General features: G+C 47.9%; 1 protein-coding gene across 3 annotated transcripts in view; it reads right to left on the reverse strand.

Moving 5' to 3' along the window:
- The window catches only part of BCL2 (BCL2 apoptosis regulator), a 164,856-nt gene that overhangs the window by 132,115 nt on the left and 12,021 nt on the right, over positions 1-20,720 (reverse strand). The window contains exon 3 of one of the 3 annotated variants that reach the window (XM_054583766.1): positions 12,715-13,763. The exons of the other annotated variants lie outside the window; for them this stretch is intronic. Within the exon in view, the coding sequence (XP_054439741.1) occupies positions 13,683-13,763 (81 nt within the window). The 3' untranslated portion in view covers positions 12,715-13,682. Of the gene's footprint in view, positions 1-12,714; positions 13,764-20,720 lie in introns of those variants that run through there. 3 annotated transcript variants of the gene reach the window in all.

Raw genomic sequence — 20,720 nt, forward strand, 5'->3', positions numbered from 1 at the left:
ACCCCCGTATGTTCTCAGTAAATCCGCCTGAGGTGTGGCCTGGCCACTTTTAAATGTTCCCAGGGTGATTTCAATGTGCAGCCAAGTTTGGGAACCCCTGTGTCATCATCTGTTCGGGCTGCTAGAACGGAACATCGTAGGCTGTGCGGCTTACAAACAACAGAAATTTGTCACAGCTCTGGAGGCCGAGGAGTCCAAGACCAGGGCACCAGCTGCTTCGTTGTCTGGGTTCCCAGAGAGCCCTTTTCAGTGACGTCACCTATTTGGAGCCTAGAGGCTTCTCTCTGGGAACTCTGAGGGCACTAATCCCATTCATGGGGGCTCCACCCTCGTGACCGACTCACTTCCCAGAAGCCCCACCTCCAAATGTTATCACACGGAAGGTTAGGATTTAACACACAAATTTTGCAGCGGGTGGGGAACAGTCTATAGCAACCAAGAAGTTGGTCAAGATGCCCCTATTCCATTGTAAGGAAAGGGCCAGTGGGGGCTCCCTCCCAGCACGGAGTACGCTGAAGCCCAGTGAGGGAGGCGCACGAGGGCACGGCTTAGCTGAGGGGCAGCAGAAGCTCCTAGAAAGGGAGGGACCCCACTGTCGGCTACAGCTTCCTCCCCGCAAGGAAGACTACTGATCCCCCAAACAAATAATTCTGCAGGGACCCAAATGCCACCCTGATCACAGTCTCCCCTATTTGGGGGCCCCACAAATAAATATTTTGGGGGTCTGGGTTGTCCTAAAGGTGTCTGGACACAAGGGTCATTCTCAACAAGGCAGGTTCTGCCAGGAGCCCCTCCACCCCTGTCCGGGCTGTGCGATGGCAGGACCCAAGCCTGGACCACAGGCAGCCTCTCTAGTACTTCCACCCAAGGCCCCCAATGTTCAATGCGGACTTTAAACGAGTTCACTATTTTAACATTTTAAAACCAAGGGAGGTCCCTTCAAATGCATGGCTGAAGAGCCCAAAATTTCAGAGCAGACAACTCTGCTGCCCTAGTTGGAGCACCCTATTTTCAAATGGCACGGGGACATACTGACATGTTTGGTCACAGTGTAGTCTGGGTTGAGGGCAGGAGAAATGTGGGGTTTGGCAGAAAACTCCCCCCTCGGGCCCAAGTCAGGCACAGGCAGCTCTGGCTGCAGACTAGGGGGAACCCAGGGGCCAGGGGCCGGCTCTCACCAGGCCCCACTCCTGTGAGTGCAGACGCAGGAAGAGGGGAAAAGGTGTCGTGGGCACTGGCTGCAGAGCATCATCCCCCAGGTGCGGGGGACTCCCAAGCCATCGCCCCACCTGCTCTCTTCCAGTGCCGACCAGGCCAGCTCACCCTCAGCGACACCACCCACGAGACCCGGCGGGATGCACAGGCAGCCGCTGGGGAGCAGAGGCTGGGACAAGGATTCTGTGCCAACAGGAAAACGAAGATCTCGGGGGGGACCTTCCCACTGGTCCCGGAGCCGCGTGCGCTCCGCTCCCCTGGCCAGGACGGCGGGCGGGGGCATTGTTCCCTGCTGAGGACGAGTGTCCTGGAGGTGGCTGCTGGGGAGAGATTCGTGGGCGGGCTCTGTCCTTGTTGCGCGCTGTCTCTGGCTGACCCCTGGAACCGGTCCCCAGGCGAGCGGGGCCTGCGCGGGTCTCCTGACGTGGCCCAGAGGATGCACGGCCTTAACTGGAGCGGTGTCTGGGCAGGGAGGCAGCTGGAGACTGCATCCTCCCCACCATCCTGTGAAGGGGGAACGTGGGCAGACACAGGACGGGGGACCGCCAGCGACGTGCCCGACAGCACAATGTTCACGGGGCAGTGCGGGCCACGGACTGAACACGTGTCCTCCGTGTGCTACACAGACAGAATCCTGAGCTTGGGTGTCAGCAGCAGGCTCATCGTGTAGGACCAGGGCCGTGATGTGAAGGTGGGGCAGGTTTACATGGAAGGCAAACGCGCGTGTGGGGGGGGTGTTGGTGGGCTGTGGGGGAGGGGCCCTGCCTCTCAGCCTGGGTTTGGAGGAAGACACTGGAAGTGCACACACTGAACTTTACTTAGCAGGTGTGCCTTTGTGCTCCTGCCTTCTGCTGGCACCTTAAATTGGAGAGCACACAAAATACTTGACAGGGATGTGGGGAGGTGCAGCGGTGGGGGGTGGGAGCCTGCCTTTCCCAGGCCATGGATGCCCGGCTACTCTGGGTATAGCCAGCTGTGTCCTTAAGGGTCACTTGGGGAACTCTGACCATATGACAGCTGTTGGAGAACAGAAACCTGTAAGAGTGAAACCTGCCCCAGAGCAGCCATGCTATGTGTGCCCGGAGACAGAGCCCGACGTAGAGGACGCGCCTGCTGTTCCTCCACTGCTCTTCCAGTTGCTGTGACTATCGAGGAATTGATTTCAGTGAGTCGGACTCGAATTGAGAACCTTTTACACAGCGGGGGTGGCGGGTGCGGTGATAGAGACACAGATGAATAATTATGGTACAAAACCTATTGTGCTTCATATAAACAGAAAGAGAACATAAACAAAGGAGAGGTTAATGCTGATTGAAGGGGAAACAGGATTCAACACAGTGGAGCCGAACACAGCTGGAGCATGAGATTGGGTCGGGGGGCAGAAAGGGGGTCAGGACAAAAGGGAAAGAGTCGGGGAGAGAGAGGCTCGGTGCCAGCCCGGGCGACCCCGCACTCCAAGTTAAAGAGCTAGGAACTGACTGACATCAGGCCCAACGTACCGATCCACCGCCCTCGGCCCCAGCGCTGACCAACCAGTGAAGCCACGACCCTAACTCCCGGCGTCTCCGTGACTAATGATTTCCCCCTTTATTACCCAGCCCTCGGAACCCCACCGGGGAGCATTAGCTCACCTGTCTCCAGGTGTGGGCTATTTTCTAAACATAGACCCTTAAGTTCTTTTGCCAAAAAAAAGAAAAAAAAAAGGAAAAAGAAAAGAAAAATGAGCATTTGGGGCTACTTGGGAGTGAACGGTGGAATGTGAAGCAGAGGTAGGAGATGGCCTATGGATTCGTGGGAAGAGGGTCAACATTTCCTTGGCACTGAAACTCTGCCAGCCACACGGTGCCTCATGGAACTGCCATGATAACCCCGTTGAGCTGAGGTTATTATTCCCTTTGCGGATCTGGGTCTGCTGACTCCCTCTTCAATACGGAGAGCCATTCAAAACCCACCCTAGCGGCTCTAATCAAGTTCAGGCAATGCAGCTCTCGACTTTGGGGTTTGGTGGCAGGGGGCACATTCCACAGCAACTCTCACCCTAAACCTCCTCTGCAAACACCTCTGCCCCTCATTTTTTTTCCTTGTAGTACCTCTTCTCATCGCCCCCCCTCTTCCTTTTCTCTCTCTCCTGCCCCAATAGCTCCAGGGCACCTTTTCTTAGAGCATCTTACTGCTTTTCTGGTTTTCCCATCAATCATTCAAGTTAGCAAGACAAAGGGTCCTCTTTAAGAACCCCTCTTCCTAGAAAGTATTAGAATTCTTTAGGCTAATCATCTTATGGTCTTGCCCAGTCATATACTAACAAGGAAGTGGAAGCTCAGAGAAAGTAAGGTTTTCTCAAGGCCTAGGACAGGTGATTTAGGGAGTTAAGGCATTGCCAAAGAGAATGGAGGGGTTCAAAACAGGTGCTCAAGGAGAGAAAGACCAATGACGTAACATCCGGAAAAGGCAAACTCCACGTATGGAGAAGAGCCAGCGGTTGCCGGGGGGGTGGAAACTGTTCTGTGTTCTGATTACAGCGGTGGCGATGTCCGCACATCTGCCAGGACTCACCCAGCTGTGCACAGTGGGTGCGTCTTACTGCATGTCAATTTAAAAATAAGTTCCAGAAAATGGCAGAGAGACTGGCTGAGAGATTATAGGATAGTCAAGAAGTAATGAGAAGCTGAGTTCCAGCAAGAGTGAGATTAAATTTAAAAAAAGAGGGGGGGGACCTAGGTGAGAGAGATTCCAGAGGTGAGGTTCAGATGTGCGGGGACGCGTGTGAGGGAGGACTCACAGGCTGGTAGGCTATGGATTTTTAGAGTTGGAAAGGAGCTGAACGGAGCATCCAGGAACCTTGTGTCTCGCAGATGAAAAGAGCAAGTTGCAAATGATTTCAGGGTTTGGGCTTTGTCTGGCTGGACGGTGATATCATTAACCAGACAGCACAGACAGGGAACAGCAGGCTCCGGGAGGAAGTGGATGAGTTCACTTTTGGATATTTTGAATTTGGAACATTTATGTCACCAAGATTTCTTTTTTTAGGTTTCAGGAATTTGAAAACAAAATGGTTAGGTTTTGGCATAAAAAAAGCAGTATCTTTTCCCAATACTGTTTCACTGCAGCTACAAAAAAAAAAAAAAAAAAAAAAAAAGAACTCACGGCTATAGCGTCCTACATGAAGATGGCACATTAGATTGTCTCAATTTGTGTGCATGTGACCGACAGTCATGAAAATCACAAATAATGACACTAATCCAATTAAGATGTCAGGCACACCCTTCATTAATGTGTTCGCCACTCACACTACCATATGTTCCTGTATCAATACAACAAAGTTTGTTCTTTCTTACCCGTAACATACAGACCAAACTTTGAAAAACACTTGTTTCCCATCCTTACTGATGCCAAGATATAATTCACTGCCCTGTTTTGCTTTTGTTTTTGTCACATATAGCAAATAACCAAAGGAAGATGAACATCGAGTTACTACTAGTCAACCGACAGCAGCCCAGCCCAAGTGTCAGTGCTACAGACAAGACTGAAATCGGGGAGACTTTTGTCATTATTTCACAGCAGTTTGCAAAATGACTTGATGTAACAGGCAGGGAAGAGGAGAGTTTTCAACACCCTCACAGCCCCTGGGATATGTAACCAATTTTAAGAACAGGATCCTCAAAGTTACAAGCCAACAAGAAGGCATAGTGTTCTTGGCTGTAAAGCTTAATCACAGAATAACAAAATATAAAGTTAATAACAGTTAAAATAACTGCTTCCTGTTTTTTCAAGAGCTGAGCTTGGTGAGTCTCAGGCAGAAGTTACAATGTAAGTGCCTTCAAGCAAAGATCTTTGTTTTGCTCAATGATGTATCCAATGCTTAGCACTATAGCAGCTTTCAATGTATACTTGTTGAATGAATGAATGAAGCTAGAAGTGAACAAGTCAAAGTGAGAGATGGCAAAGCTACCATCCTTCCTTCCTTCCTCCCTCCCTCCCTCCCTCCCTCCCTCCCTCCCTCCCTTCCTTCCTTCCTTCCTTCCTTCCTTCAGCAACTATCATTGAGAACTCACTAGTGCCCTGCCATTTTCAGGCATGGTGGTATATATACAGAGAACACAGCTGTAGGCCTCAACATGTTGATAATTTAGAAGAGGAAGAAAAAAAAAGCAAACCCTTGTATATCAAAGCATGATCAGGGAGCATGCTGGGAAGCTTAGAAGGGAAGCACCGAGAAGGTTGCAGGGGTACTGAGTTAGAGGTCAGCGGGGTCACTCCCAGCTGGCCTTCACCTAGGAGGGCTGAGCCTTAAGAGAGGAAGAATTTTGCAAACCTGGATGGAAGGAGAGTGTCCTCGAATGTAAAAATAGCAGGAAAAAAACATCCCCAGAGCAGAGAGGACAGGGTGTCTTTAAAGACTAACAAATCTTGTCAAGGAGTGAGTCGCAGACGCTGCTGGATGCTGAAAGTTCGCAACCAGAGGAGAATTCAAGCATCAGCCTCCTTCGTCTTGTAGGAGAGGATACGCCTTTTTTATCTTTTTAACCAGAAAAGAATTACTCAAATCTGTTAGAAAGCATCACATCAACTGGAGTGAGGAGAAACCAGAGCAGGTTAACGAAGCCACCGAGGCAGGAGCTGGCGAGGGCGGTGGCAGCAGGCCAGGGAGGAGTCGCGGAACAGAGGGCTCCTGCCGCCCGGCCCGGGGGGCGAGCAGAAGCCCCAGGACGGCACCCGCGGGCTGGAGCCCGATGACCAGCAGAATGGCAGTGACGTGAAGAGAAACTGTGGAGTCCCAGATAGGTTTTGGGGGAATAATTATGAGTTTAGTCTTGAATTAAATGTTTTGATTATATGTTAAATGGGAGCTGCCAACAGAAAATCCAGGTGGAAAGGTGGGTTCGTCAGGGAATAGTAGAGACACAGGACTGGCGTTTGCAGAAAGACCCATTTGAAAATCATCTGAGTAGAGATGATATTAAAGCTGTGGGGATGGAGAAGGATGAGAGAGAGAGAGAGATCTCAAGGTAAACAATAAGTATTAAAGGACCTTCCAAACCATTTACTCAACCTATTCCCCTTGAACACATTTTTCAAAGCGAAAGAGAGTTCCTGAAACTGGTTTTCAACTTGAAATTAAAAAAAAACAACAACACCACCCCCTTCGTAAGAAGGGTAATAGCCATAATCGTTTTCAACAAAACTCAACTGAACTCCGGTGCTGGAAGCCGCTGGAGGGGGGTGGCAGGAGGGAGGAGGGAGACACGCCCGTCTTGCCCGCGGCTTCGGACAGCTCCCCGCTCCCAGGCTGAAGTTGAGCCTCACTCAGCGAGGGAAAAAATAACGACAGGCTGGTAGAAGTGCTTCTATTTGGTCAAAGGCAATGGAAACGAATAACCTAGTTCATTTAACCTTCAGTCACCACAGACAGAAAAACAAGAGAAGATGTGAGCACTGTGTAGGATGAATGTTTCTTTCTTACCCCCACCCTCATCCCACCCGTTTCTCCTTCCCAGGTCTTTATCAACACCTTTCAAACGCCTCCCTCAGAGATGTTGATAAGGCGGCTCCCCATCTGCGACCCCCGCCACGGAAGACAGGCGCGCCTCAAGACTGAACCTTCCCACCTTTGCGTGGAACAAAAGCCCGACTTCTGCCCTCAGCACCCACAGCTGTTTTCCACAAAGAGAAAGAACCCCGCGACCCAACTGTCTCTTTGAAGGTAGCTCTCCCTTTCCTGTGGCCTAATTTAGCTGCAAGATTGCAAAGTGCCACAAAAGCAAGAAGCGGAGAAGGTTTTCAAAAGAGTTACTCAGTGCGATGAAGCTGATTTTCTTCCAAAATCAAATGCTGGAGGGGCGTCTACTTGGTTTTCATCCTTTACGTGACTAAAGAATCTCTCAATTATTCCCAAAATATATTATTATTTTGACTAGAAGCTCATGGTTATAAAAAAAATAGTCTACATTCTTCAAAAAAGTCATCACTTTTCTTATCAAAGACTCACAAGACAGTGTTGAAGGGTCCATGACCTAGTTGGACAGATGCTCTCACGGACGGTCCAGCTGCTGTCCAACAGGTCATCGCTCGCATGGAAACCAAGACGCATCCAGGGCCCACAGCGCTGCCCTGGGCGTCGTTCACAGACAGACAGACAAATGGCGCTCAACACCCTCCTGGCGTTTGCCATTCACACGGAGGAGGCCCCTTCCGACCCGTGAAAGCTCAGGGAAGCGCACGTTCGGCTGCACACAGGTGGGCGAACCACCTCTGAATGACTCAGTTCATCGGAAACCTTTAGGTCCCTCTATCAGACAAGGTTCTCATGGGTATTCGCTCTTTTATTTCCTCAACAAGGTTTGGTTTTTTTTTTTTTAAATGCCGAAAGGACAGTTTAGATGCATTCCTTCATTTGGTTTTCACAAAAATGCGAGAAGGACTCAACACAAACCCAAAACTTAACAATGATCATCGTAATCATGCCCAATCCCTAAAAAGACTGGGTGGATATGTCTGGGATTATTACTATAGGTGCCAGTTGGCCTGGCCCCATCCCAGTTTACCAGGACGGTCCAGTCTGATAATTAGTAACACTGCTTTTCCCTTTTACAAGCACCCCAGCTGGGGCAATAGAGGTTATGGTCACCTTAGATATGCAGGAATGGCAAGCCCATAAACCAAGGTGAACACTGAAACAAGATACAAAGTTTTGGAAAGGCACTCCTTCTTCATGTGCAATGTACTTAATGAATAACCCAGGCTTCACGGGCTGCATGCACATACACAGTTCCAGGTCGGGAGCTGCATCCTGGTACCGAGGCGGGGGCTTGCCCTCAGCGGAGCGTCGCTGTATGGCCCGTGGCAGCTGCTCTGCACACAGACAGCGGGCGACACGGCCTTAGCAAGAAGGCAGTGCCAGAGCGATTTTCACCAACATCTTGAATGAATGGCCCTTGAGCGCAAGATATGACGCTGAGGAATGGCTGACAGTTCCCTTTGATTCTGTGGGCACAACAGGTGTGTGTGTAGGTGGGAGGAGGGACTGTCAGAAGAGGTTTCTGCTGCGGAAGGTTCCACAGAGTAGGGGAAGCACTCTCCACACCACGCACTAGGAAAGAAAAGCAGTCCTCTGCCGTAGGTCGGGGGCAGACAGGCCTAAAGCCACACGTTCGTGGTCTGGCATCTTCCTCCTGTGGCAGGTGACAGGTAACGTCAGCGACGCTCTTGCACCACAACCTGGCGGCTGCAGGAGCCTCACTTTGGTTGGAGCTGAGCTCTGGCAGGGGATGCCCAGAGGGGTCAAGCCGGGCTCTGAGCCACCGGCAACCACGTGACATGTGCATCGGACAACCCCGTCTCCTGCGTGGACACAGCCCTCCTCTCCGCAGGGCCAAGGCCGGCGCTCAGCAACTGCCCCCCACCCCTGCCCCACAACCAGGATTGGGGAGAGGAGGTTTAATCACATGACTACAAACTACTTCTCCAGGCGGCACCGCCCAGAATGAAACGCTCTCTGACCTGCTGAGCATTTTAAACCGAAACGTATTCAAACCCTGAACACGGGCCATGTTCCTACTTCTCTTTTGTGGGGGCTGTGAAGGGAGGTGAGGTGCTGCACCCAATAACAATGTTCAGCCTCGGAAAATCCCCAACACACAGGCAGACACCTGCTTCACACACTATCCACCTGGCCCAGTGCTGTCATCGCAAACAGGTCTTGACGAAATGTCCTCCCCGGGTTCCGAGATGAGAGTGACCAGGAAGAAAAAAGTGCACCTGTTAGTGCGGTGTATGTGGGGGGTGGGGGTGAAGGGGGTGTATTCCTGGAGAGGGAACATCAGGCTCAAGTGGACCGCCACACAGGCCAGGACGGCTGCAGGGGACAGCACAGCAGCATGACACAGCACGGCTGCCCGGGACAGCACGGCTGCATGGCGTGTCTGGAGGACCCCAGAAACATGAGCCATTCCCAAGGGTGTGTTTGCTCAGATCCTGGGGGAGAGTAAGTACGTGCAGAAATCACGAAGACCACTTTTTCCCTAGTCCCCACACCAAGGAAAACAGAATCAAATTGTAATGGGCAACTTGTAAAGCCCCATTCCCAAATGTAAAGGAATATTGCAAAATGGAAACCGCTTTAACAGCTCCTGCACATATATGGGAACACATCCTCACCGCGCTCCTGACTGCCTACAGGTACCAATTACGAAAGAGCGCATCTTCAGAGCTTTGTTAAGAACGAGCTACCTACCAGAGAGATCTCCACTTCTGCATCTTTTTCCCCTGGAATCTATCATCTCCTTTCCATGTGATACCGCGATGCCTAGAGTTGGCACAAGCCTGTCATTCTTAAAACATGAAGAAAATAATTTGGCGCCTTTTTTTTTTGTGATCACAGAGAATGCAATTAATACTCCGGCAGCCTTGGTATGTAGACCAAACCTTCTGCCACAGTGTTTTGCGATGCTGTTGTCCAGGGCAGCTCTGCCAATCTTTTCATTCCAGCAGAAACAATGCCAGGCTTCTCGGGGCTCAGCCAGGTATAATGAGGCTGAAGGGGTGGCTAGAACCCTCTGTGGGGGAATTGTTCCTGGGTGCTTCTCTACAAAGCACAAAGCTATCTCAAGATCCAAGGGCTTCTGTCTCCCCACACCGGCTGAAAGCAACTAAAATATAGACTTCAAAAAGGAAAAGTAGTTAAAATTTTATGTCGTTCACCTATGGCCCAGAAGCTTTTTAATTTCTAGGAAGAATAAGGAAGAGAAAATAGTTGTAGACAGAGAACAAGCAGTGGTTTACAGAAGCATATGATCAATGTGGGGAATTACTACCTGCATAACATTAGACTCTCAAGGTATAAAATAAGAGATAATTATAACTCACAGAAAGTATAGGGATAGGGACAGCAGAGAGCCACAAAAGACAAAGAAGTCTAAGTGTGTTCAGATATTGCACTGCAATACCCGTGTACTGACTCAGCGGTGAGGTAGTCCTGGACCCAGCCCCTGCCTCATCCACAGCCAACTGAATGGTGTAGACCAATGACTGTATTACCACAAATCTCAGTGCCCCCCAAGTATATCAGAAGAAAGAACAGCAGTAAGAACCAAACCCCTCTGTTGTCATCGATAGCTTGTTAATGCTATTTTTGTTGATTCTCTGGCCTTCCAAACTCATAAAATCACAAATTTTGTCTCATGAGAGACCTTCTAACCAACTTGTTTGCAGATGAAAAAACTGAAGCTCACAAGTGTATGATGTGCCCCAAATAGTATGTTCCTGGGATGGCTAGGAGGATACAACTCAAGCCCTTGGCCCTAAGTGCCCTCAATACTATGCTGATCACACACGCTATGCTGACTCCTATTCTTGACCTTGACAGCTTCTCTCTTGGTCCCTAGCAGACTAGCTTTCCATCCTCTTTCCATATTAGGTATGTGATGTTGTGATATAATAAGAAATAATGAGGTCTGTCCGGAAAAAGTCCAACCATTGTTAACATAACAAGAATAGTTTACGCAACATTGACATAACCTGGCAGCCAAGGAGAGTGGACTGGAATGAGCATGTGTGAACAATGACAACTTCACTATACTAATCAGTGGGGGCAGTAGATACTATTGAGTGAGCATGTGTACTGTGTGGCCGTCGCATTTAAAATGACTGAACAAGTAGACCAACGAATCTGCATCAAACTGCGTTAAGCTTGAACATTCCTCATGAAGCTACTCTGATGATTCAGAAGGCTGCAGCTATGGGCAACTGGTGATTGGCAGCTTCATCACAACACGCCCGCTCATGCATCATGCCTTCTGCAGAGTTTTTTTGGCGAAACATCAAATCGCCCAGGTGACTCAGTCAGTAAAGCATTTTCCTGAGTCCTGTGAACCATTCTAACAGACTATCAAACGTGAGGAGGGGCTCATGGAAACCTCTGATTGAGAGCTGGTTGGTCAGAAGTATGAGTGGCCCAGACCTCTGACTGGTCTCTAAAGTGGGGGCAGTCTTGCGGGACTGAGCCCTTCACTTGTGGGATCTGATGTTAACCCCAAGTAGTTAGTGTCAAAATTAAACTCTACGACACCCAGTTGATGTCCAGAGATTTAGAGAATTGGTTGCTGGTGTAACACCTTTGGTGTTAGGAATGTTGTGAATAAAGTAACTCAGAGGTGACCTCCTATATATGATCCCTTGTTTCTTTGGTCAGGGTGCTTGCCTCATCCTTCCATCCTGTGGGTAACAGACCTCAGGCCTTTCAGACAGGTGAGATCCACCAACCTTACCTCATGCTGCCAGGAATCTGACATGACACTAGCTGGCTCCCAACAGAAGAAACATCCTTGTCATGGCAACATGCCTACCACCCAAGCTCTGCCTTGACCTGATGGGTTTAAAATTTCAACATGAGTCAAAACTTTCCATTAAATACCAGCTACAGCTTCTGACTAATGTGTCACATTGGCCAGCTGCAGGACATGCTTGTGTCTATTTAATACATAAACACACATAAATATTTACTTCTAAAGAGGACTCTGCTCTATTATCTTCAGTACAGAAACACAAGTGAATATTTTCATGGGTAATTGTTAGTATATTTCTAACAGGTGTTGGACTAGAAGTCAAAGCTCTGAAATTCTACTCCCAGCTCTAACTCATAAAGCAGGTGGGCAAGCTCCCTCTATCACCTCAACATGCTTACCCATGTGGGTGTGGTCAGGCCTTCCCTGCCTACCTTAGTGGGCCAACAACGGCATCAACAAAAACCTGGATGTGAACACACTTTGTAAAGAGTTGCACAATGTGCCATGAAAATGTCTAAACTCTACCCAATCTGTGCAAAAAAAGGAAGGTCTTCCTACCCTTCTATACAATAATACCCAAATATGGGAATGAAATGGTGACCACGCTGTTCAGTAAACAGCTGGCAGTCTAGACGCAAGCTGCCCAATAGAAATCTAATGTGAGCCACATATGTAATTGTATATTTGCTAGTGGCCACATTTCCTTCATTTAAACCAATATTTCTACACGCAATGAACAAAAAGTGATAATAAAAATATTTTGCATTGGTATTTTCATACTAAGTCTTTGAAATCTGGTGTGCATTTTACATTCCAATCACATTGCATTTGGACTAGCCATCAGTCACATGCCTGGCAGCCACGTGTGGCTAGTGGCTACCGTACTGGACACTGCAGATTTTAGATGCGGCGTATGGCTCCACACTTTGGTGGTGCATGTCAGCTGGCTTTTCTTCGATGCCTAGCACCTTGCCTTGTAGGGAATCCGTGCCCAACCAACGTGCGTGGGATGCGTAAGCGTTTGGATCCTGTACAAGCCCGTACTGTGGAACATCTTTAAAATAAGAGCTGGAATAGGAGCTTTAAAAAGCATTAGATCTGTGTTGACCTTTTTCTGTTCTCAAAACACAGAAGTCTTGGCTCCCAGGCTGCCAAGAGGCAAGCTGCTGGCCACGATGACATTGCAGGCGTGGAATCTACTGATGGAGTGAACATTCCTCCCCAAACCGTCTTTAACCTGTCTCACTGCCGACTTGTCCTTGTCTCTAAAGTGGCCGCCGCTAAAAGCCCAGGGAGCCTGCTGGAAACAGATGAGCGCTTGTCCCTGCGTCCCGTGTCACTAAGAAATCAATTGCATGCTGTTCGGTGAATTCGCCTAACATCGGAGCCAAGAGATCTTGGCTGGGTTTCCAGGCCCCGCTCTTGCTCCGGGCTGCTATGACCACCGCTATTTATCCCCCTTTACTGGGGCGGTGGAGCAAGACAGACCCCCAATTAGAATCGGCATAAAAATGGAATCCCTTCCCCACACTGACATGAAAATCAGTGTCCTCGGGGGCGAACTCAGATGTAATCTGGCGGCTGCATCCTTTGTTATGACAAGAGTTTATTTTATATGACTCTCACCTATGGCATGAGCACACAGCTTCGGCCGGGGTTGCAACGATCCAAGACGGCAGACACACCTGAATGCCTCAGAGCTCGGGGGCCGGCCTCCGGGTCACCTGAGCAACCGAACTCACCACCCTTCATTCCAGAAAGCCACAGGCCTCCATCCCCAAAGCCTCGTTCACCCTAAAGGACCTCGTCTCCTTCTAGCCAGGTATGGCGAGGGGCCCCCTCAAGGTGACGTGCGACTGCCTCTAGGTGCGCGCACACACCTCCTCTCTCTTCCTTTGGGACCGAGGGGCCCACTCTACAGATGGCAAGTATACAAAGTAAATGACACAAGCGAGAAGGCGCGTGTGGAAGAAAAAACACAGAGAACACAATGTGACACCAGTTTATATTTTGCTATTTTATCTCAACGGCCTATCTCTTTCTAGGACTACTTCCCAGAGAAATTCCATTTTCATTACAAAACCGGGCTCTTGCGCCAGCGTAAAGGCTGCGGTGCCGTTATTATCGCCATTGTTATTTCTGCGAAGGTCACCTCCGATGGTATGTCTATGTGAGATAAATGGTTTCCTAAACAGGCTTTTCTGCATCCTGCTGCTGGGCATGCTTGCCCCGAGTCCTCACTTCTGGGGCCTTGATCGCAGCGGCGTCCTGGAAACCCCAGAAGAAGAGAAGAGACGGAGTATTGTGATCACGAGCGCCAAGTCCTCTCTGGGGGCCTGGGTTCGAACCCCAGCTCAACACCCAAGGCGGCTGTACTGAGTCACCTCTCCTGGCCTCATCCCGACCCCACCCCCCGGCTATCGTACGAAGTGGAGGCACCCACACAGGGAGAACATTCAGAAAGTGTCTGGCATGGAGTACACACCCGTGAACATCTGCTTTACCGTAAGTAGAACTACAGTGTCCCTGAATGCTGCCAGTACTACTTGTCACGTCTACCCCGCCAGGCTGTACTCATGCAAAGGTATAGCCAAATGACTGTCCATCGGCCGATGCTTACTGGGCACGTGCTACGGGTGTGCCCTGCGCTGAGCACCGGGGATCCAGAGATGATCTGATCACATCCATTTGCTATGAACAGCCTTGCAGATTGTCCCTCTGGAGCATCTTTCCCAGACATGCCATCCCAGCGGGGCAGGTGCTCGGCCCATCCCAGGATAGACTCCTGCCCCATCTGGCCTTCTGCTGTCCCCTCCGCCACCAACAAAAATCACTACCCTGCTCGACACGGTCATTGGCTGTCCACTGCATGAAAGATCAAATTGAAGTTCCTTAAGGAGACACTGAGGGCCCTGGGGAGTCAACCTCGACTAAGTCCCCAGCTTTGTCTCTTTCCATTTCACCCCATGTCCCCTATGTTCTGGTCACGCCGACCTTTGTATCATTCTGGTGGGACGCTTCTATTACACTGTTTATTTGCACAGGATACCCTTTCCCACAATCCACAGGGCAGGCTCCTACATATCGGTCTAGACCCAGGCCAAATGGCACCTCCTCTGGGAAGCCACCCTTCAGTTTCTCAGGAAAAACTCCCTGGGTTGGACTAGTTCTGCCTGTGTGTCTCTTTCCCCAGGAGACTGCCCTCGGCCAGGCCAGAGAACACATCCAGAAACACTGTAGGCGCAGAGGTTGCCGAAGGGGCAGATGAGCACATTTTACTGTACGAAGGTTTCCAAGTGAAGCCGCAAGGCAGATGTTCAGAGTTAAGGGAGTGCAGGCATCTCCTACGTGTCCTGCAGCAGGATGGGCCGCTATTCAAACTATGCGAGCGATGCAGCTCTGCACCAGAGGGTAATTGAGATACAGCAACACAGCACAGACTCCCCCAGAAACAACAATATTCATATCCACCAAGTCATCTTCCTACTAATTCTCTGCTGGAAAAAAAGCAAGGTAGGAGAAGAAATAGAATAGGTAAGCAGGGGCCATTTAAAGTCTCTTTGTCTTTTTTATTTTATTTTTTTATTTTCTTTACACCATGATTGCTTTGCTTCCTCTATTTCACCATATTCTAGAATGAGTCATCTCACCAAAGTGGCTTTTTCAGATAACTGAGGCTGAAACTTTAAATATCTTTTTAGCCATTTGCAACGGAGATACTTCTGAAACGTATGACCCTTTCTCCAAACTCTTCAACTCTTCCTGTGGAAAGCCACCCAGTCCCGATGAATCAGCGGTGTCGTTAGGACTAAGGAAGATGGTCCCATGGACGACCTCAAGGGCTGGTGACAACTTCATTTTTGTCTGCCCCACACAGAGGAGCCTCCGATGGCTGAGCGTCTTAGTTCCTGAATTGGCTTTAGGCGCATTTTTATTTCCTTCCTTACAATCAGACTCTTAAAATAATTTTTCTAATAACGTTCAGGCCTCGACTACCAACTTAGCACTCGTCTACTGTATTTAGTGTTTCCATTACCTGGGAAAAAAATGAGAACTACTCTTGTGAGAAACTGTATTTGTTTTTTTAACAAATTGGGTGGAAACTTATTCAGCCTTAAAAGGAATGAAATTCGGACACATGCTACAACATGGATGAACCTTGAGGATATCACGCTAAGCGAAATAAGCCAGACACAAAAGGTCAAATACTGTATGATTCCACCATGAGGCACGTAGAGCGGTCAACTTCATAAGGACGGAAAGTAGAATAGTGGCCACCGGGGACTGGGAGCAGGAGGGGATGGGGAGTCACTGTGCACTGGGGACTGAGTTTCAGTTTGGGGTGATGAAAAAGTTCTAGAGATGGAGGGTGGCAAAGGTTGCATGACTCTGTGAACAGTCTCCTTGCCACCGAACTGTGCACCGAAAAATGGTTCAAATGGTAAATTTTATGTTATGTATATTTTACCACTGTATATATAACCTTTTAAAAAAGCAAACCTGTTAAGAATGATGTGCCAGCTCTTATGAGTCAGGGTATGACCTTTAGCATGTGAACTTTTGTGACATCTTTCTGCACAGCAAGGCTTGAAGTTACTTCCTAGTTCCAAGTTGTGTTTCGGATCATTGTCATTGCCAAACAGAGATCTCAAAGGTGTCCGGTGGACCTTGCAGCCATCGAGGCCTTCTCTTCGCAAATCACAGTACAGGTGACACACAGGTGCGCTTCACCCCGACATGGACGTCACAAATAATCTCAGAAGCCGAGAAAGGACGAGCCCTCTCCTCTTTGCACTGGACACCAGTGAGCCCCATCCTGGGCGTGGGCTCCTGGGCACGGACTCTACGCCTCCCCTCTGTCCCTGAGATCAGCTCCTATAACTAAGCGGTCGCGTATAAAGCCGTTAAACAACAAAGGTCCTAATTATCTGAAGTCATTAGGATTTTAAGGATTTCTAAAAATACATAAAGCAGCCTTTTAAATGTTATACTGTTGCATTAGAGAGTATAAATTAGACATTTTAGATTATATTGGACCAAAAATTTTAAAGCAGTCTGGTCCATAAAAGAGAGAGGAAATGGCTGGGGGCGTGTTCAGTTCTACTAACACAGAACCCGGGGTTTGGGGAACCTGGTGTTGAACTCTGTCTCACTTAATGAAAGGTTACTATTGTCTCTCGGCCTGAATAATAATTTCCCTTCCTTTTTTGCTTCCTTACGAAATACCATGAAGTTCTATTCCAAATGTTATAACATGTTGTGCCTGGGAGAAATGTTTAATTTTTTATTTATGCATGCTTTATTAAACAAAGCCCTTACAACAGTTCTCTTTCTTCTGAATGTGAGTTTCTCATTCAGCACATGAACTTCAAATTAATTAAATATTCATTCTATACCTGTGTGATAACACAGAGAGATACATAAATTAATGAGAAAGCAGGAAAAAAAGAGAGAACAGTTTAATAAGGAGCCTAGTAAGACTTTCCTATCTTGTCAGAAGTTCATGTTTAAGTTTCTTTAAGAAAGTAGTTTCCTGGCTGATGGTGAAACTCCCTGAGCCCCGCAGATCAACACAGCAGCATCCTGTTGAAATGTTATTATGGAAACACTGTGCTGTTCTAAGCCAAACGTATCCAAATTAAACTGAGGGGATGGAAATAACTCTCCCTTGATACAGCCGGGTTGCTAAAGGTGGGTTTGTTTATGAGTAGAATAAAATTTACAGCTAGATATAAAAACAGACACATCATCATCTTGTAAACTTGAGTACCATGTCATTCCACTTCTGCGCCCTGAAAAAACACACGAAGGTCATGCCTAAAATAAGAACGGCCAAGGGCTGTGGATCACACCCCAGGTAAAACCGCAGACTTTCCCACCTTTTGATTAAGGCCTGAGGCTTGTTAAAATCGGACAGTGAGCTCATTTCTCCTGAACCAGGAGCACACTGTGGACATCACTCCAACACACGCACACAGACACGACGACCCCCGGAGAGCTTCTGAATCAGGTATCTGGTCTTGGTATGAAGGGCTTTTTACTACTTATTTTTCAAAGGCTATTTATGCAGACTATTGGAGCCAAAGAGGAGAGAGACAGAAACAAAATGTTTCCCTCTCTTCTTTTAAACTATAAAAGCTTACAAAAATCCACCTCCTACTTACTAAAACAAAGACAGCTAATTGGCTTTCGAAAGAGACACAAGAGAAACCCAAAAGTTACATGTATCAAAGTGTTATATTTGATAGGTTTCTGTTTTAAATTTTTGAAAATTTCTTTAAGTTTCAGAGAACATCAGTTATCACTCAGATCGACTGAAAAAGGATCCGGTTTTGTCTCTTAGGAGGCAGAGTTACTTGCCTTTGCAGAACCTCTGTTTCCTCCTCTGTAATTCCACTTCCTACCCTCAAGAGAGGTTATCAGGGTTAAATAATCTCCTGCCCATGTAAGTGTTAAACCCAGAGCCTGGCACATATTGGGGTTCAAACATGCTTGTTTCCTTCCTTCCTCCTGCCTTTCATAACTGCGGCCAGTGACCGTGCCGTGATAAATGACCACGGGGAAAATGACAGGATCGGCAGGGACAAGGGGAAAGTGCTCCAAAGATTTTAGCCAAAACATTAAGAGCCTTTAAGCCTACCTTGTGCATTGTGGCCCATTTTAACTGATGCACAGGCTGTGGTATACTAGCACATGTATTAATTCTAAGGTAGAGCACTATTTTCAGCTGTTAATTTTTAAAAAGCCATTCCACCTCCTCTGTGTGAACTGCATATAGGGCTAGATGAACCTCCAAGGCTAACCTAAGCAGATAAGCACTCCTGTATCAATTTGTCCTGTGTCTGTGACATTTTAGTCCTTGTAGTGTATTGTCAACTATTTGTCTGTTTACTGTTCCGACTTCCTCACAATGTTGGATTCATGAATGGTATAGACCAGCGATTTTTGAACCGGTGCACCACAAGAATTTTTAAAATGTGAAATACCTGACTATTTAGTCAAGGGCACTGACCTCTTTTCCATTAGATTGTAAAAAAAAAAAAAAAAAAAAAAAAAAGACAACAGCCAACACAGTAATAGCCGCCTGGTGTTAATGAGTCCAGATTATACCAACTTTGTTTTGTCAGGTCGGCAAAAATATATTTTTTGGTGTACCACAGAGTGTTAGTAATTAAGTTTATGTGTGCCGTCAGATGAAAAAGGTTGAAAATTGCCAGTACAGACAGTCCGTGGCTGTCATTTTTTTTCCACTCTAGCTCCACAAATACTTTCTGAATGAATGAGAAGTTGAACTAACATAGCCACATGCCAATGAGACACTGGAAATGCTCCCTGATGAAGCCTCCCCCCTTCTTCTAAATTCCATAAGCACTTCACTAGCCCAATTCACTTTGGTTACCTAAAGAGAGAAGCCCAATTTTACAAGGAAATGAAACCGTGAGTGGCTAGATACCAACCATCAAAAACGATCGTCTACGTTCCTATAATTCCACCTGTCCCCCATGGAAAGGGGCTGTTTTCCAGAACTGTCGCATAGAGCTTTAGAGAATGCTCCCAACCATCTCGCTGTTGTTCCCTACAGAGGCAGTGCAAGGTTGAGCCCACCGCCTGCCTCCCACGCTCACCCACGGGGTCTCGAGTGAACGTGGAGGAGTGAAACGACAGCAAGCGGCGGGGTCGGGGGCCCCTCCGAGGTAAACACAAAACACGCCTCAGAAACAAGCTCGAAGAAGGAACAGTAGCCTGAAGGGAAAGACTACATTTTAATTTTCTGAAAATCTTTAGATAGAGAGCAGGAGAGGATCCATTTTTAAAAGACAGATACCCTTGATTCAGTTTCTAGTGAGGACTCTGGTGTCCTTGAGAAATCACATCCCGCAAGGCACCACGGCGTAAAGCAGCAGCTACAGGACTCCAGTCTGGGAAGGAATACCAGCTTTTCTTGACTTGCTGGCTCTCCTGTGGCTTTGTCAGGCAAAGTTTTCTCTTCATGTGGGAAATAAACAGTAACAATACGGGTGTGGGGAGAGTGAGGCAGAGAGAAGGGGGAATACAATGCCTGCCCTGCCTAGGGTTTGCCTCAGAGGTTAAATGGGTCAGTAGATATGAAACGCCTTTGGAACCTTTAAAGTCCTACCTAACATCGAGCTGTTGAAATGTTTTCACCTGGAGAAAAAACTCTGAAAACTGCTTTGAATTCATTCTTCAAATACCCTTTTATTAACTAGTTGTTAATGAAGATTTAATATAATGTGAATTCCAAGAGAATAAAGTTTTTTCAACCAGGTAGTGTTAGTTTAAGAGAGTGGGAAAAACGAAGGGGAGATGCTCATCTATAACCACGACAAGGACCATATTCTTTTCAAAAGGATTATAGAAAAAGACTACTGAAATTGAAGAAGTGAGCAATGACTTGAAGCGTTCAGTCAGTCACTACATCTTCCCCCGAATCTCTCCATGCTGGTCCTGATCGTTGCCAAAAGCTATAGCTGTCTCACCGTCCCCATCCATTCCTCCAGGTGGGGCACAGGGTCTTACTGAGCCAAGTTCTGCCTGGTCTCATGAACCGATGACCTTGCTGGAGCAAAACCATCCCTGGTGGTCCATGTCCAGCTTCACCTATCTGATCTGGCCTCCTCCCTCCCTCTGGCTGGGCTGGCCCCTCAGTTCCTGCAACTCATCACTCGGGCCTCTGGCCTTCATTCTCCGTGTGCCGACTGGTCCTCCTTCCCATTCCTCTGGGTTAACGCCAGCTCGTCCTTCAGGCTTCAGCCCCCTTTCCTGGGAAGATGTCCTGGACTCTCATAAATGCCCCTCCTGTGGCTGCATTTCTTTCCCCCCAGCTCTATCCTTGCTTCATTGTACCTGCTGCTTAATGATCCTCACCCCCGCCCCCCAGACTGTATGCCACGTCTATCCAGTTCCCACTTCCCATGGGTCTGGCTTACAGCACGTACTCAATTAAAAAAAAAAAAATGCATGGGATTAATGAATAACCGATCTCCTGTTCTGTCTGCTTTAATTGTATGATCCAGCCCCCGCCAAACAATAATTCTCTAGAAAACAGAGATGCAAGAGGGTCCTTAAGAGGAAGAAGAAGGACATCCTTTTCGATATCATGCCGAGCCCAATAAATAGAGAAATTTGAAGGCAGAGTCAAGCATTTCAACTCCTATTAAATTTCCCCAAAGTCTCCACCTTTTCAAACTACTAATTTACTCATTG

The sequence above is a fragment of the Pteronotus mesoamericanus genome, unplaced genomic scaffold (assembly GCF_021234165.1).
Source record: "Pteronotus mesoamericanus isolate MK-2021 breed Mesoamerican mustached bat unplaced genomic scaffold, CSHL_Meso_final contig_74, whole genome shotgun sequence".
NCBI classification, from domain to species: domain Eukaryota; kingdom Metazoa; phylum Chordata; class Mammalia; order Chiroptera; family Mormoopidae; genus Pteronotus; species Pteronotus mesoamericanus.